The sequence below is a fragment of the Musca autumnalis genome, unplaced genomic scaffold (assembly GCF_047663935.1).
Source record: "Musca autumnalis isolate F117 unplaced genomic scaffold, ASM4766393v1 scaffold_2, whole genome shotgun sequence".
NCBI lineage: Eukaryota > Metazoa > Arthropoda > Insecta > Diptera > Muscidae > Musca > Musca autumnalis.
Genome location: NW_027411755.1, coordinates 14,719,011 through 14,737,958, shown reverse-complemented (window position 1 = coordinate 14,737,958; position 18,948 = coordinate 14,719,011). Strand labels below are relative to the sequence as shown.

Below are 18,948 nucleotides of genomic sequence, written 5' to 3'. Positions count from 1 at the left end.
CCTTGGTAATTGTGTCATGGATTGATATTGACCAGAGATGCCGATATAAAAGTAACACTGTGACGTTTCCAATTAGTATGCCTTTTGTGTTGTGATAGAATACGTTAACTCAAATTAAATTTTGTAAATTGGTTTATTGTACTGCAATAATAAATGGCACATTTAATTCACTTATTTATGAACTTAACTATTATGTATATATGTGATATGATTGTTATACAGAAGCAAGTTCTTGTATACAATGTGTGAGAATATTAAACATAACAATTAAACCCCTTTCTAAAGTGATGACATAAAATCCGGAACACTTAAAAAGCAATACATGAATATTTTATTAGCAAATAATAAATTTATAACCTGACATTAGGTGTGTTCGTTTACTCAATAATTTGTACAAGTCATGGCCCAGTAATAGGTCCTCCATCAAGCGAATTCAAAGAAAAACAACGATTTTAAATGTCAAAATTCATTATCTACAATTAATTATTGCTATTTTCTGGTTGATGTAAAAGCATGGTGCTGTACACACTCCACACCCAATGTAAATTTAGATAATACATTATAATCTTAAGTATACTACCAATCACTACCACTCTTAAAATTTATAACGTTTGTGAAAAGAAGGCTCAATAAATTAAACCTTAAACCTTAATGTCAAAATTCATAAACAGAGGCGAAAAAATTTCTGTCTATTCAGGTAGATACATACAAAACATTTTCCGAGAAAAAGTTGTTACCGTAGTTATTTTTGTTTGACGAAACAGAAAATACCAGCTGATCGAACTTGAACTGCTAAAATAAGTTATTGTAAATTAAATTCTCATACAAACAAAACAAATGTTGACATTTTACGTGTACAACATTAAGTTTATTTGTTTTCTTTTATCGAGATACGTCTACCTGTTTCTATACAGTTCGACATTTCAATACCTCACAGCGAATTCAAATGACAAATATGAATTTTGACAGCTCAAATCGAAATCATCTGATTTTTCCGGAGGACCTATAATTGGGCCATGCAAAAGTCAAAGCATACGGAAATCGTGTTTCAGCACACATTCAGCCGCGTAGAGTTGCCACATCTCTACGCGGCTGAATGTGTGCTGAAACACGATTTTCGTATGCTTTGACTTTTGAATTAAAGCCGGAAGAACATGCAACTCAATGAATTATGCCAGTAGTGGGATTTTCTAACTCATTTTTTCAGTTACCGACAAATGTCGTTAAAATTAAAATTCGGTAATTAACGATGTTTTTCGGTAAGATGTCGACGAATAAAAAGTAGTCGCAAAGTTCTACTGATAGCAAAATTGGTATCAACTTTTATTTGAAATTTTCATTCATAATTTTGCGTTTTAATTTAATTTGAACTTTTCATTCATAATTTTGCGTTTTAATCTTACCGATTTTTGTCGGTAACTCAAAAAATGAGTTAGAGAATCGCACTACTGAAATCCTCTTATGTGACGAGGCCTTAAGGTCTTTTGCATTGTACTGTAGAGTAAACGAACAACATCCAGTAACAATTTGTAAAATTTTTCAATAAACGAAAACACACAAGCTTCGTTCCAGAACTCAAAAGTTTTTATACATTTAACACATTTTGCACATTTTTCCCCAAATTGCGTTCCCGAATACCAAAAAAGTTGCAAAATGTTCACTTCTCTTTGAACAAAAAAGGCGCTGAATAGCTTTCTCTTTAGAAACTTTTTACACGACAAATTTGTAGCCCGTTTAGACTAGTCATTTGGTCTGGATCAGTGTTTGGGTACAATTTTCTTATTAACATTGGTACCTGTTTAAGCTCCTTTGGTGTGAATGAGTAGGAGTTAATATTTTTTGCCTTCAATATGTCCATCATTGATGCATGAATTTTCGGGTCTGCAAAGTAGAGCTTACTCTTTGAACGATTAACATTTTTTATCTGAAATGAAGATTCAGGTATGGATTTTCTTAATGTCTCCACCAATGCATTAATATCGACATTAAATATAAAGATCGGAGGGCACCAGGTTTTTTTGGTTTTGGGCTCTCCATCGTTGTGGTTTTGTGGTTTTGGTTTGGGTGCTTGACTTGGCAAATTAATGTCTATGTCTGCTAGCGCTCCAAGAATGCCGAATCTGTTTTGATCGTCGGTGTTGTGTTTTAATAGTTGATTGTTAAGATCAGAGATATCAACATTTATGGGTGACAGAGCACTTTCAAGCCTTTGCCTTTTCCGCTCATTTTGTTGGATTTGTTTGGCTTGGTTTGTTTGTGTTATTTTTGTTATTGTTTTTGCTATCGCCGGTAAAGGATGGTTGGAAGTTGTTGCAACAACCTCCATCACATCATGCTCCATATCAGGAAGGCTGTCAGGCATCTCCATTGCAAATAAATGCAAATAAAGATGCCTGTATTACAGTCACTTGTTTTAAAAATAATAAATTTTGATTTATTGTAATTCCGCTAAAAAATCGCACGTCTGGTTTGTTGTAGGGTTCACTAGTTTTCCCGTAAGAGATAGAATGTGTTCGCTTTCTAGACAAACACGTGCGATAAAAAGAGACAACAAGAGACCATATGGCGAAAATTTTGACATTTTACATTACAAAAAAGATGCTTTGTTGTAGCAATTCGCCGATGCATCTACCTTTCTTATTGTACCATGGCATACGGTGACTTGTTGGAAAAATAATCATGGTAGATGTTCATCTCAGCTGATCCTATATGAAATCTCAAAACAACATTTTCTTAATTAAATTCGTCGTAAAAAATTAGGAAAATTTTTTTATGATGAGCATTATCACAAATTAGGCCGTCTGTACTAATAAATAGCAACAAAGAAATATTTTATCGTTTACCTAGTAACTACACAAAAATGTTTATGAATGACTGCCAAACATGTAGTCTGTTCCTTTATGGCTATATTACACCATATGCTTTTTCACATGTATGTAGACACTTTGGGTATACTAATATACAGACCAGCTGATGTCATACATGTGAAAAAGCATATGGCTAATATATCCATTACTTTTGAAAATGGTAAAAGTGCTCCAATATCGATGGAATAAAAAGGTGTTACATCAATATTGTTACGGAATTAGATTTAACTAATCTCCGTGTAGACGTTGTTTTATTTCCCAGTACGATTTGTACCAAATAAAACAGGGTTCGTTTTAGATTACGTTTCTACAATGCTTTATTTACTTTATTACACTTATTCGGAACCGACTTTAATTACTAAGCACACAGCAAGTCTCTAGTTAGCACGCAGCAATTCTTTAACCGATCTGTTCAGTTCAACGCTTAAAACACAACTCACTCGTCATTGCCAGTTCCCCTGTATTTATACCCCAAAGTCTCCCTGTTCTAGAGTCCTCTAGAACACATATGGCAACACCTCGAATCTGTGCAGCGAACACACAGACGCACATTCGCACTAAGCGAACAACCATACTGACATACATACATGGGGGGAATACAATTGGACGACAAGCACAGTAATGACGTAACTACAACAACAAACAGATGCAAGAAATAAAGAAGTGACAAACTAGACAATAATTACATGACTATGGCAAAACAAAATAAAAGCACATTAATGAAAGTTAAAGTAACATCTAGAATAATGAAGAGAGTTCTACATGGTAGTTGTTGTTGCTTAAATAAAGTAACTGCGTAATAAAAACTTTACGTTACAATTCAAATTAAACTAAACTAACTTAAACCTATCAGTTACATTCGTAACAATATCAATAATTGTGCCATTAATCATACGAAACGTCAAATTTGTCCACAATAACGCATTATTGTGAATTGCTTGTTTACATTTTGTATATGACATTTTGACAACTAGTGTGATCATCAGCTGTTTTTGCCGTTGTACCTGCATTATTGTGTAATGAGGAACATTTTTCGAGTAAAAAGTGCTAAAACTTTAAGATACTTGCACTGTCAAGTATGCAAAATTTGTACAAAACTGACGTTCTGTTACTGACATTCTTCTACAGTACAATGCAAAAGACCTTAAGGGGTGAGTACATAAGCTGCCTTGCCTGCTTACCATGCTTGCTTCTGATAAAAGAATAAAAAAGAAAAGGGTAACCTAGTCCGAAATTTGCTCGGCTTTCTTTATTCTTTAATTTTTATTATGTCAGAAATGAAGCAGGAAAGCAAGGCAATCAGGCAAGGCAGCATACGTACGCAGGCCTTTAAGGCCTCGCCACATAAGAAGATTTCTGGCATAATTCATTGAGTTGCATGTTCTTCCGGCTTTAAGTCAAAAGTCAAAGCATACGAAAATCGTGTTTCAGCACACATTCAGCCGCGTAAAGATGTGGCAACTCTACGCGGCTGAATGTGTGCTGAAAGACGATTTTCGTATGCTTTGACTTTTGACTTGAAGCCATTTTTAATTTTCAAGCAATTCTTTTTGTAAATTCGCGTATGTATACGTAAACAAATATCAGCTGACTGACATCTTATATAATTTTAGACTAGTCTAAACAACTTGGATTTGAAAGTTGGATTTAGAAATCGAGTCGATTTAAAATGACTAGTCTAAACGGGCTACAAATTTGTCGTGTAAAAAGTTTCTAAAGAGAAAGCTATTCAGCGCCTTTTTTGTTCAAAGAGAAGTGAACATTTTGCAACTTTTTTGGTATTCGGGAACGCAATTTGGGGAAAAATGTGCAAAATGTGTTAAATGTATAAAAACTTTTGAGTTCTGGAACGAAGCTTGTGTGTTTTCGTTTATTGAAAAATTTTACAAATTGTTACTGGATGTTGTTCGTTTACTCTACAGTACAATGCAAAAGACCTTAAGGCCTCGTCACATAAGAGGATTTCAGTAGTGCGATTCTCTAACTCATTTTTTGAGTTACCGACAAAAATCGGTAAGATTAAAACGCAAAATTATGAATGAAAAGTTCAAATTAAATTAAAACGCAAAATTATGAATGAAAATTTCAAATAAAAGTTGATACCAATTTTGCTATCAGTAGAACTTTGCGACTACTTTTTATTCGTCGACATCTTACCGAAAAACATCGTTAATTACCGAATTTTAATTTTAACGACATTTGTCGGTAACTGAAAAAATGAGTTAGAAAATCCCACTACTGGCATAATTCATTGAGTTGCATGTTCTTCCGGCTTTAATTCAAAAGTCAAAGCATACGAAAATCGTGTTTCAGCACACATTCAGCCGCGTAGAGATGTGGCAACTCTACGCGGCTGAATGTGTGCTGAAACACGATTTTCGTATGCTTTGACTTTTGAATTAAAGCCGGAAGAACATGCAACTCAATGAATTATGCCAGTAGTGGGATTTTCTAACTCATTTTTTCAGTTACCGACAAATGTCGTTAAAATTAAAATTCGGTAATTAACGATGTTTTTCGGTAAGATGTCGACGAATAAAAAGTAGTCGCAAAGTTCTACTGATAGCAAAATTGGTATCAACTTTTATTTGAAATTTTCATTCATAATTTTGCGTTTTAATTTAATTTGAACTTTTCATTCATAATTTTGCGTTTTAATCTTACCGATTTTTGTCGGTAACTCAAAAAATGAGTTAGAGAATCGCACTACTGAAATCCTCTTATGTGACGAGGCCTTAAGGTCTTTTGCATTGTACTGTAGAGTAAACGAACAACATCCAGTAACAATTTGTAAAATTTTTCAATAAACGAAAACACACAAGCTTCGTTCCAGAACTCAAAAGTTTTTATACATTTAACACATTTTGCACATTTTTCCCCAAATTGCGTTCCCGAATACCAAAAAAGTTGCAAAATGTTCACTTCTCTTTGAACAAAAAAGGCGCTGAATAGCTTTCTCTTTAGAAACTTTTTACACGACAAATTTGTAGCCCGTTTAGACTAGTCATTTTAAATCGACTCGATTTCTAAATCCAACTTTCAAATCCAAGTTGTTTAGACTAGTCTAAAATTATATAAGATGTCAGTCAGCTGATATTTGTTTACGTATACATACGCGAATTTACAAAAAGAATTGCTTGAAAATTAAAAATGGCTTCAAGTCAAAAGTCAAAGCATACGAAAATCGTCTTTCAGCACACATTCAGCCGCGTAGAGTTGCCACATCTTTACGCGGCTGAATGTGTGCTGAAACACGATTTTCGTATGCTTTGACTTTTGACTTAAAGCCGGAAGAACATGCAACTCAATGAATTATGCCAGAAATCTTCTTATGTGGCGAGGCCTTAAAGGCCTGCGTACGTATGCTGCCTTGCCTGATTGCCTTGCTTTCCTGCTTCATTTCTGACATAATAAAAATTAAAGAATAAAGAAAGCCGAGCAAATTTCGGACTAGGTTACCCTTTTCTTTTTTATTCTTTTATCAGAAGCAAGCATGGTAAGCAGGCAAGGCAGCTTATGTACTCACCCCTTAAGGTCTTTTGCATTGTACTGTAGAAGAATGTCAGTAACAGAACGTCAGTTTTGTACAAATTTTGCATACTTGACAGTGCAAGTATCTTAAAGTTTTAGCACTTTTTACTCGAAAAATGTTCCTCATTACACAATAATGCAGGTACAACGGCAAAAACAGCTGATGATCACACTAGTTGTCAAAATGTCATATACAAAATGTAAACAAGCAATTCACAATAATGCGTTATTGTGGACAAATTTGACGTTTCGTATGATTAATGGCACAATTATTGATATTGTTACGAATGTAACTGATAGGTTTAAGTTAGTTTAGTTTAATTTGAATTGTAACGTAAAGTTTTTATTACGCAGTTACTTTATTTAAGCAACAACAACTACCATGTAGAACTCTCTTCATTATTCTAGATGTTACTTTAACTTTCATTAATGTGCTTTTATTTTGTTTTGCCATAGTCATGTAATTATTGTCTAGTTTGTCACTTCTTTATTTCTTGCATCTGTTTGTTGTTGTAGTTACGTCATTACTGTGCTTGTCGTCCAATTGTATTCCCCCCATGTATGTATGTCAGTATGGTTGTTCGCTTAGTGCGAATGTGCGTCTGTGTGTTCGCTGCACAGATTCGAGGTGTTGCCATATGTGTTCTAGAGGACTCTAGAACAGGGAGACTTTGGGGTATAAATACAGGGGAACTGGCAATGACGAGTGAGTTGTGTTTTAAGCGTTGAACTGAACAGATCGGTTAAAGAATTGCTGCGTGCTAACTAGAGACTTGCTGTGTGCTTAGTAATTAAAGTCGGTTCCGAATAAGTGTAATAAAGTAAATAAAGCATTGTAGAAACGTAATCTAAAACGAACCCTGTTTTATTTGGTACAAATCGTACTGGGAAATAAAACAACGTCTACACGGAGATTAGTTAAATCTAATTCCGTAACAATATTGATGTAACACCTTTTTATTCCATCGATATTGGAGCACTTTTACCATTTTCAAAAGTAATGGATATATTAGCCATATGCTTTTTCACATGTATGACATCAGCTGGTCTGTATATTAGTATACCCAAAGTGTCTACATACATGTGAAAAAGCATATGGTGTAATATAGCCATAAAGGAACAGACTACATGTTTGGCAGTCATTCATAAACATTTTTGTGTAGTTACTAGGTAAACGATAAAATATTTCTTTGTTGCTATTTATTAGTACAGACGGCCTAATTTGTGATAATGCTCATCATAAAAAAATTTTCCTAATTTTTTACGACGAATTTAATTAAGAAAATGTTGTTTTGAGATTTCATATAGGATCAGCTGAGATGAACATCTACCATGATTATTTTTCCAACAAGTCACCGTATGCCATGGTACAATAAGAAAGGTAGATGCATCGGCGAATTGCTACAACAAAGCATCTTTTTTGTAATGTAAAATGTCAAAATTTTCGCCATATGGTCTCTTGTTGTCTCTTTTTATCGCACGTGTTTGTCTAGAAAGCGAACACATTCTATCTCTTACGGGAAAACTAGTGAACCCTACAACAAACCAGACGTGCGATTTTTTAGCGGAATTACAATAAATCAAAATTTATTATTTTTAAAACAAGTGACTGTAATACAGGCATCTTTATTTGCATTTATTTGCAATGGAGATGCCTGACAGCCTTCCTGATATGGAGCATGATGTGATGGAGGTTGTTGCAACAACTTCCAACCATCCTTTACCGGCGATAGCAAAAACAATAACAAAAATAACACAAACAAACCAAGCCAAACAAATCCAACAAAATGAGCGGAAAAGGCAAAGGCTTGAAAGTGCTCTGTCACCCATAAATGTTGATATCTCTGATCTTACAAATTGTTACTGGATGTTGTTCGTTTACTCTACAGTACAATGCAAAAGACCTTAAGGCCTCGTCACATAAGAGGATTTCAGTAGTGCGATTCTCTAACTCATTTTTTGAGTTACCGACAAAAATCGGTAAGATTAAAACGCAAAATTATGAATGAAAAGTTCAAATTAAATTAAAACGCAAAATTATGAATGAAAATTTCAAATAAAAGTTGATACCAATTTTGCTATCAGTAGAACTTTGCGACTACTTTTTATTCGTCGACATCTTACCGAAAAACATCGTTAATTACCGAATTTTAATTTTAACGACATTTGTCGGTAACTGAAAAAATGAGTTAGAAAATCCCACTACTGGCATAATTCATTGAGTTGCATGTTCTTCCGGCTTTAATTCAAAAGTCAAAGCATACGAAAATCGTGTTTCAGCACACATTCAGCCGCGTAGAGATGTGGCAACTCTACGCGGCTGAATGTGTGCTGAAACACGATTTTCGTATGCTTTGACTTTTGAATTAAAGCCGGAAGAACATGCAACTCAATGAATTATGCCAGTAGTGGGATTTTCTAACTCATTTTTTCAGTTACCGACAAATGTCGTTAAAATTAAAATTCGGTAATTAACGATGTTTTTCGGTAAGATGTCGACGAATAAAAAGTAGTCGCAAAGTTCTACTGATAGCAAAATTGGTATCAACTTTTATTTGAAATTTTCATTCATAATTTTGCGTTTTAATTTAATTTGAACTTTTCATTCATAATTTTGCGTTTTAATCTTACCGATTTTTGTCGGTAACTCAAAAAATGAGTTAGAGAATCGCACTACTGAAATCCTCTTATGTGACGAGGCCTTAAGGTCTTTTGCATTGTACTGTAGAGTAAACGAACAACATCCAGTAACAATTTGTAAAATTTTTCAATAAACGAAAACACACAAGCTTCGTTCCAGAACTCAAAAGTTTTTATACATTTAACACATTTTGCACATTTTTCCCCAAATTGCGTTCCCGAATACCAAAAAAGTTGCAAAATGTTCACTTCTCTTTGAACAAAAAAGGCGCTGAATAGCTTTCTCTTTAGAAACTTTTTACACGACAAATTTGTAGCCCGTTTAGACTAGTCATTTTAAATCGACTCGATTTCTAAATCCAACTTTCAAATCCAAGTTGTTTAGACTAGTCTAAAATTATATAAGATGTCAGTCAGCTGATATTTGTTTACGTATACATACGCGAATTTACAAAAAGAATTGCTTGAAAATTAAAAATGGCTTCAAGTCAAAAGTCAAAGCATACGAAAATCGTCTTTCAGCACACATTCAGCCGCGTAGAGTTGCCACATCTTTACGCGGCTGAATGTGTGCTGAAACACGATTTTCGTATGCTTTGACTTTTGACTTAAAGCCGGAAGAACATGCAACTCAATGAATTATGCCAGAAATCTTCTTATGTGGCGAGGCCTTAAAGGCCTGCGTACGTATGCTGCCTTGCCTGATTGCCTTGCTTTCCTGCTTCATTTCTGACATAATAAAAATTAAAGAATAAAGAAAGCCGAGCAAATTTCGGACTAGGTTACCCTTTTCTTTTTTATTCTTTTATCAGAAGCAAGCATGGTAAGCAGGCAAGGCAGCTTATGTACTCACCCCTTAAGGTCTTTTGCATTGTACTGTAGAAGAATGTCAGTAACAGAACGTCAGTTTTGTACAAATTTTGCATACTTGACAGTGCAAGTATCTTAAAGTTTTAGCACTTTTTACTCGAAAAATGTTCCTCATTACACAATAATGCAGGTACAACGGCAAAAACAGCTGATGATCACACTAGTTGTCAAAATGTCATATACAAAATGTAAACAAGCAATTCACAATAATGCGTTATTGTGGACAAATTTGACGTTTCGTATGATTAATGGCACAATTATTGATATTGTTACGAATGTAACTGATAGGTTTAAGTTAGTTTAGTTTAATTTGAATTGTAACGTAAAGTTTTTATTACGCAGTTACTTTATTTAAGCAACAACAACTACCATGTAGAACTCTCTTCATTATTCTAGATGTTACTTTAACTTTCATTAATGTGCTTTTATTTTGTTTTGCCATAGTCATGTAATTATTGTCTAGTTTGTCACTTCTTTATTTCTTGCATCTGTTTGTTGTTGTAGTTACGTCATTACTGTGCTTGTCGTCCAATTGTATTCCCCCCATGTATGTATGTCAGTATGGTTGTTCGCTTAGTGCGAATGTGCGTCTGTGTGTTCGCTGCACAGATTCGAGGTGTTGCCATATGTGTTCTAGAGGACTCTAGAACAGGGAGACTTTGGGGTATAAATACAGGGGAACTGGCAATGACGAGTGAGTTGTGTTTTAAGCGTTGAACTGAACAGATCGGTTAAAGAATTGCTGCGTGCTAACTAGAGACTTGCTGTGTGCTTAGTAATTAAAGTCGGTTCCGAATAAGTGTAATAAAGTAAATAAAGCATTGTAGAAACGTAATCTAAAACGAACCCTGTTTTATTTGGTACAAATCGTACTGGGAAATAAAACAACGTCTACACGGAGATTAGTTAAATCTAATTCCGTAACAATATTGATGTAACACCTTTTTATTCCATCGATATTGGAGCACTTTTACCATTTTCAAAAGTAATGGATATATTAGCCATATGCTTTTTCACATGTATGACATCAGCTGGTCTGTATATTAGTATACCCAAAGTGTCTACATACATGTGAAAAAGCATATGGTGTAATATAGCCATAAAGGAACAGACTACATGTTTGGCAGTCATTCATAAACATTTTTGTGTAGTTACTAGGTAAACGATAAAATATTTCTTTGTTGCTATTTATTAGTACAGACGGCCTAATTTGTGATAATGCTCATCATAAAAAAATTTTCCTAATTTTTTACGACGAATTTAATTAAGAAAATGTTGTTTTGAGATTTCATATAGGATCAGCTGAGATGAACATCTACCATGATTATTTTTCCAACAAGTCACCGTATGCCATGGTACAATAAGAAAGGTAGATGCATCGGCGAATTGCTACAACAAAGCATCTTTTTTGTAATGTAAAATGTCAAAATTTTCGCCATATGGTCTCTTGTTGTCTCTTTTTATCGCACGTGTTTGTCTAGAAAGCGAACACATTCTATCTCTTACGGGAAAACTAGTGAACCCTACAACAAACCAGACGTGCGATTTTTTAGCGGAATTACAATAAATCAAAATTTATTATTTTTAAAACAAGTGACTGTAATACAGGCATCTTTATTTGCATTTATTTGCAATGGAGATGCCTGACAGCCTTCCTGATATGGAGCATGATGTGATGGAGGTTGTTGCAACAACTTCCAACCATCCTTTACCGGCGATAGCAAAAACAATAACAAAAATAACACAAACAAACCAAGCCAAACAAATCCAACAAAATGAGCGGAAAAGGCAAAGGCTTGAAAGTGCTCTGTCACCCATAAATGTTGATATCTCTGATCTTAACAATCAACTATTAAAACACAACACCGACGATCAAAACAGATTCGGCATTCTTGGAGCGCTAGCAGACATAGACATTAATTTGCCAAGTCAAGCACCCAAACCAAAACCACAAAACCACAACGATGGAGAGCCCAAAACCAAAAAAACCTGGTGCCCTCCGATCTTTATATTTAATGTCGATATTAATGCATTGGTGGAGACATTAAGAAAATCCATACCTGAATCTTCATTTCAGATAAAAAATGTTAATCGTTCAAAGAGTAAGCTCTACTTTGCAGACCCGAAAATTCATGCATCAATGATGGACATATTGAAGGCAAAAAATATTAACTCCTACTCATTCACACCAAAGGAGCTTAAACAGGTACCAATGTTAATAAGAAAATTGTACCCAAACACTGATCCAGACCAAATAAAACAGAAACTTGATACTCTTGTCCCAGACACAGTGGCAAGCGTAACCAAATTTAAAACGCCCAGGTCTATAAAAATGAACACAGACACGGGTCTCTTCTTGGTAACATTGTTGCCAGGCAAAACATTTGAGGAAGTCTCTCATATACGTGGTTTGCAAAACCAATCAATTTCTTGGGAAAAGCCTAAGAAGAAAAATGGTGAAGTTCAGTGTCGTAGATGTCAGCGTTGGGGTCATATTTCCCGAAACTGCAATTCATCGTACAAATGCGTTAAATGCGATCAAGTACATCTTCCAGGGGAGTGCCAGCGTACTAAATCTGACACCTCAGAACCATTCTGCATAAATTGCAACAAAGCAGGACATCCTGCTAATTATAAAGGCTGTCCATCATATAAGCAATACCTCGCTGTTAGAAAAAGTAAGATATCTAAGGCTATTGAAAATAAAAACATTGCCCAAAACAACGTCAAAAGAGCTACCAATATGTCTATTTTTTCTCCCGGGAAGACCTTTGCCAGTTTTCTTCAACCGAGAACCACAAGCAAACATGATGACACTCAACAATCACCACTAATTCAAGAGTTTTTAAAACTTGCCAACCAATTTCTTGAGCCAGAAGAGTTAACTCTAGAAGAAGAAATTCAGATGTTTTTAAATAACTTTAAAAACATGTCAAAACATGAAGCCAAAAAAGAGTTCTTGAGGCTTCTTACAAAAGTAAGGACCCATTATGGACCATAGGTTCATAAAATTCCTTACATTCAATGTACGCTCACTTATTGATGCGAGTCGCCGAGTGGAGTTACGAAATATACTCCACAAGGAAAAAATAGATTTTGCCCTTATTCAAGAATGTCATCTTCGGAAGAACCCTTATGTGAAGATAGATGGATACAGCTTTGTCTACGATAATTCCCCAGTAGGAACAGCCGTCATAGTGAAAAACAACATTCTTTTCACACGAGTATACATAAACGATATTGGGATTATTACATCTCTAATAAAAGTAGAAACACCTTCCGACAATGGCTCCAAAAAGTACATAATTGGATCGGTATATATACCCTGCAGTTTTCCCGTAAACAGGCTTGAAGCGGATCTAAATAAAATTCTGCATTTCTGTAACTCTTTTGATGGTTTTATCCTCGGCGGAGATCTTAACTCGAAAAGTCCGATATGGGGCGATTTATACGAAAACTCTAACGGAAAAGTCTTGAGTTCGTGGCTAAGTAACAATTGCTTAGACGTCACTCGGCTTTGTGATACCTCACCGTCTTATCCCAATGGATCCTCCTTCTTGGATCACTTTTTACTAAGTTCACAATTAATTGATCATGCTAATCTAAATTACCGCATTTCCTCCCTGCCGACATTTTCAGACCATTTTCCAATAAAACTAGTGTTGAGACTTGAATGTTCCAACTTAGTCCTGAGACAGCCAAAATCTTTCACATCGTACAAAAACACAAACTGGAATAATTTCCGTCATGATTTAGAGTCAGCATCGCAAGAAATTATGCCGCCGACAAACAGAAATCTGGAAAACGATGAGATTGATACGGTTATCGAACATTTCAATAACGAGTTCAAACGCATTCATAACATGCATACGGAAAGGATCATCTTAAAAGATGGAAAGCCCCCTCTCTCTGACAGAGTTAAGCACTTTCTCAACATAAAACACCAATGGCAGAAAGAATTAAAAAAGATATTCCACCGTACAGGTAACAGGATAAATCGTGAGTACACAATCCTTTCCAAACAAATACAACTCTTAAAGAACATCATCAAAGAGCTTATAAACATAGAATCTGCTCAAACATTCAATAACAAGCTAAAAAAAGTCAAGCCTGGACCATCGGCATTTAAGCAAATTGCTCAATTTACAGGGAAAACCAAATCCCCCTTTTGTCAAAAGCTTAAACACGGTAACGATATTATCACAAACAGTGTTGAAATTGCTAATCATTTTCAAACGTATTATTCCACTATATTTCAAGAGAAATTGCCTTCGAATCCAGTTCAAGATCTTAATTCTAGAGTTGCATCATGTATCGATGCTACTTCATCCAGTATATACTCCTTTGATGACGGATTCCGCTCATTAAACAACCAAGATAGTCATCATTTCATCGGCCCTGAAAAGATAAAATGCATTATTTCTAACACCAATACCAAAAAGTCTAGTGGCCCCGACGGGATATCAAACTTTATAATCAGAAGGTTTCCAGATGCAACAATAAGACTCATGGCCTGTCTTTTCAACAACTGCATCAACAACGGATATTTTCCACGTCAATGGAAATGTGCAAAAATTATCCCGATCAAGAAAAAACCAAATACTGCGTTTGTTGATGATTTTCGTCCGATCTCTCTCTTATCCAATATAGGGAAAATCTTTGAGTTAGTCCTGAAAGAGAAGATGGAAAATGAACTCCTCATAGATCCAGTTCCTAATTACCAATTTGGATTCAAACCTGGTCATTCCACTCAACACGCCCTTCTCAAGTTTCACAGCGATATAACATCAAATTTAAGGAACAAAACATGCACTGTCGCCATATCGTTAGATATTCAAAAAGCATTCGATTCGGTATGTCATATTGGAATCCTCTACAAGCTTATTCAAATTGGCATAGATCCATATCTGGTGAAAATGATGAAAAGTTTCTTCACATCGCGTTCATTTTCAGTTAATATCAATGATGTATCATCTCCATTGGGGTCAGTAAAAAGTGGCGTCCCGCAAGGTAGCGTTCTGGCGCCATATCTTTTCAATCTTTTTCTACATGACTTCCCTCATACCAGCCAGAGCTCGCAAGCAATTTTATATGCCGACGATTGCTTAATTTATTCACACCATACATCACCGTCTTTTGCGCTAGAAAAGGCAAAAAATCATCTCCAAATCATCAACAATTACTACAAAATGTGGGGCATACAAATCAACGCTGCAAAATCAGTTGCAATTTGTATACGTAACGCATCCGGCAAATGTCCACGGTTTGTAGTTCCTGAGAGCAAACTACTTCAGCTGTCCTTAGAAGGGGTGGAAATACCCTTCAGAACATCCCTAAAATACCTCGGAATTCAATTTAGCAACCTGATGAAATTTAACTCCCATGCTCGCTCCATATTACTGAAAGCAAAGGGTGTATTGGCGAGATTTGCATATGTGTTAAACAGCAAACATTTACCTGAAAAGACAAAGCTTCTCCTCTACAAGGTGGCCATCAGACCAATTTTGTTATACGGATTCCCGATCTGGTTCACTATTTCCCCAATAGTGGCCAAAGAATTGGAAGTCCTAGAAAGAAAAATTCTTAGGAAATGTGTCAACAAAAACTACATAAATGAACAGAAAAGATATTCAAACACTCACATCTACACTGAATCGCGGGTTGTTCCACTTTGCGAGTATGCTCTATTCCACCAGAAAACATTCGTCGAAAAACTTGCCGCACATGATAACTCCTTAATAAAAGATATTTACGACATCGAGAAGAGTAATTCATGGGCAGAATCTCCCTATCTGTCGCCTATAGGAATCTTAAGTGAAGTTCCTCATGTCCCAAATGGTTACAGCTTGCCAGAGTTCTACAAGAAGTCCACGTCTGGATGTCATAGAGGATAGATAATAGATAAGTTATTTATTCACTACAAATTTAGATTTACAATTTTTTTACTTACCTGTAAGGTTCACTTTATTACATATTACGCTCTACGAGCACTCGATAACTTTAACGTGATGTTCTTTTGAACACAATATCTGTGATACCAATTTTGTTTTTATCAAATGTCTCCTTTTTTTTTACAAGCAGCTTTTTGAGCACTCGAATATCTATAATAACAAATTAACTTTAATTAATCTTAAAAAAATAGTCATTCATATGATCTCTGTTAGTCACTGTTTTTTAGCAGACCTCTTTGTTATTTAGTTTTAAGTTTGTTTTGATTCTCTATTTATTTCGCTGCAGACACAATTGCTCTGCTATTCACAGCTGAGGCCGGGAGCAAGCCTTATTTTACTCTCTCTACTTTATCGTTGTTCATAAACATATACATTTACAATATTTTGCAAGTAGCATACCACGAATTCACCGTATATTAGAACAAGACAACAATAGTTCTAAGCAAAACACATGTTAACCATTCGACTTGTATGTAAAATTTATCGAAAAGAAGAAGACTCCAATAAAGATACTTACTTACTTACTTACTTCTATCTCTTACTTACAAAATCATATGGTCTTTGTTTTGATTTTTCATGGCGAATTCCTAGTTTTTTGACGTTTTAGATTCGATCAGCTGGGCTGAGGCATCTACCTATTTAATTGTATCATGCCGTATGCCTAACAACATAAAATGTCACTGTAACAATACCCGCGGCACCCTGTAATGTTTCATTCCCACATTGTTTCTATGGTTATACCAACAAGCCGACTCGCCAATATTAAATGCCAAAATTAAATGACTTTTAAAAATTTTGCCGAGTAGTAACTAGAAAGGAAGAATATTTGTAAAAACATTTGTAATTTTATTAATTTTAAGAGAAGTAGATACAAATATCAATAATTTAGTGAAATATTTTCATTAAATCTAAACAAATAAAATGCCACAATTCAAAGGTGAGTAATAATTGTCTGTAAATTTTGAAGAAAATTTTTTGCACAATATATTTTATTGTTGTTGTTGCTTACAGTTAAAGTTAAGTGGGGCCGTGAAATGTTTCCAGATATTGAAGTTAACACGGATGAGGAACCTATATTGTTTAAGGCACAGTTGTTCGCCTTGACAGGAGTGGCTCCAGATCGACAAAAGGTTATGTGTAAAGGTGGCATTTTAAAGGATGATCAATGGAATCTGCAAATTAAGGAGGTAGGTTAAAAGGATGCCAACTAAGTACAGCCTTGCAATGATTTATTACATTTATAGGGAGCCACTATATTGTTGTTGGGCACCAAGGAACAAGTGCCGGAAAAACCTGTAGAACCAGTTAAATTTATTGAGGACATGAATGATGCTGAAATGGCCACAGTTGTAAGTGTATCATATTGTTGTTGTTGTATATTCATTTTAAAGACTTGTGTTTTGCTAATTTTTAGATGGAAGTACCAGCTGGTCTGACAAATTTGGGTAATACATGTTATATGAATGCCACACTCCAATGTTTAAGGGCAATTCCTGAGTTACGTGAGGCTTTAGATAATTTCCGTGTGGAAACAGCTGATGCTGATTCAATGCCTTTAGCCATCACCTCGGCTATGAAATTTCTATTCAAACAAATGGAACGTACCGGCAGTACTGTAACACCATTTGTTTTATTGGGTACTTTGCATCGTGCCTTTCCACAATTTGCACAAACCGGTGAAAACGGTACATACCGTCAACAGGATGCCAATGAATGTTGGTCGGAATTACTGAAGATGTTACAACAAAAATTGCCATCCTCCAATAAAGGGGCTGGAGGAGATGAGAGCGAAAAGCAAGTAAAGAAATATAAGTACGTACATTTTGTGGTTTTATTAAAATTTAGAATAACAAATGTTGAATTCTTCCTGGTTACAGCTCTTTCATAGAACAATATTTCGGTGGTACTTTTGAGGTGAAAATGAGTTGCAGCGAAGCTCCAGAGGAAGAAACATCAACATCCAAGGAAAACTTTTTGCAGCTAAGTTGTTTTATATCACCAGAAGTGAAATACATGCATAGCGGTCTTAAGTCAAAGCTTAATGAGACCTTAGTAAAGCGTTCCGAATCTCTGGGTAGAGATGCCAACTACACAAGATCGGTAAGTAATAAATCGTTTAATATCTTCCAACATACCTAATCTTAATTGCTTGATTATTCGTTTTAGTATTTAATTGCCCGTTTGCCTGCTTATTTAACAATCAATTTTGTACGTTTCCAATACAAAGGCAAGGAGGGTATCAACGCCAAGGTTTTAAAAGACATTAAATTTCCGTTGGAATTTGATGCCTTCGATTTGTGTACTCCCGAATTACAAAACAAACTTTGTCCAGTGCGTGCTAAATTCAAGGAATTGGAAGACAAGAAATTGGAAAAACAAATTAAAGATCCCTTGGCCGAGGTGAAGACAAAAGAAGGCGAAGAAAAACCTAAAATAGAATATGAACCCTATTCGTTTGAAGATGATGCGGGTAGTAACAATTCCGGCTTTTATACACTCCAAGCTGTGCTAACACACAAAGGTCGTTCATCTACTTCGGGTCATTATGTTGCTTGGGTTAAGCACACCGATGAGGTGTGGTTTAAATTCGATGATGATGTTGTTTCATCGGTAACAAGTGAAGAGATTTTACGTCTCTCTGGCGGCGGTGATTGGCATTGCGCCTATGTTCTGTTGTACGGACCTAAATTACTGCCAAAATCTGTTGAACCCATGGACAGTACATAAACATTTTCCAAGAGGAGAGAGCGAGCATACCACGAACAGGAAAACATCATGGAAGGCCGAACATTTATACAACAAGCCCCTACATAACATCATTATTGTTTATGTAAAAGCATTTCAAAACAACTTATTTAATAAATAAATTAAAAAAAAAAATACTTGAATTATTTTTTAGTTAACAAATTATTCCGTATACCTACATTGGTGGAAGTCCTTGCTCTCAAAAGTGAAAATGTCTGATGACATTGAACAGTGAAGCGGAATGGTTCCACGACAAATTGTAAATTTAAATTACAATAGGTTAGTCAGTTTACTTTTCCAATAAAAAGTAGCATTGACTTCTAAAGTAGTCATTTTTAAAGTCG

At 35.2% G+C, this 18,948-nt stretch overlaps 1 protein-coding gene and 1 long non-coding RNA gene across 5 annotated transcripts; one reads left to right on the top strand and one right to left on the bottom strand.

Annotated features, from left to right (window-relative positions):
* Window positions 1-14,136: 14,136 nt before the first annotated feature.
* On the bottom strand, window positions 14,137-16,220 carry LOC141393717 (uncharacterized). 4 transcript variants are annotated; one of them, XR_012410165.1, is made up of 8 exons: window positions 16,092-16,220; window positions 15,859-16,009; window positions 15,551-15,782; window positions 15,366-15,475; window positions 15,111-15,307; window positions 14,646-15,049; window positions 14,366-14,578; window positions 14,137-14,306 (listed from the first exon to the last, which is right to left on the bottom strand). It is a non-coding gene; the product is annotated as an uncharacterized lncRNA (long non-coding RNA). The 4 variants fall into 4 exon arrangements; XR_012410167.1 differs by having other exon boundaries at window positions 14,378-14,578; XR_012410166.1 differs by lacking the exon at window positions 16,092-16,220 and having other exon boundaries at window positions 14,378-14,578; window positions 15,859-16,077.
* A 207-nt stretch (window positions 16,221-16,427) lies between these two features.
* Usp14 (ubiquitin specific protease 14) lies at window positions 16,428-18,747 on the top strand. Its single transcript, XM_073967127.1, has 6 exons — window positions 16,428-16,796; window positions 16,871-17,046; window positions 17,104-17,208; window positions 17,274-17,671; window positions 17,737-17,959; window positions 18,026-18,747. Exons 1-6 carry the CDS (start codon window positions 16,781-16,783, stop codon window positions 18,584-18,586), a joined length of 1,479 nt encoding a protein of 492 aa, XP_073823228.1. The 5' UTR covers window positions 16,428-16,780; the 3' UTR covers window positions 18,587-18,747.
* The last annotated feature ends 201 nt before the right edge of the window (window positions 18,748-18,948 follow it).

Excerpts from the sequence above, each read along its gene's own strand:
- Usp14 (XM_073967127.1), top strand. Across the intron at positions 17,672-17,736 it reads AAGCAAGTAAAGAAATATAA|CTCTTTCATAGAACAATATT; the intron begins GTACGTACATTT and ends TCCTGGTTACAG. Across the intron at positions 17,960-18,025 it reads ATGCCAACTACACAAGATCG|TATTTAATTGCCCGTTTGCC; the intron begins GTAAGTAATAAA and ends TATTCGTTTTAG.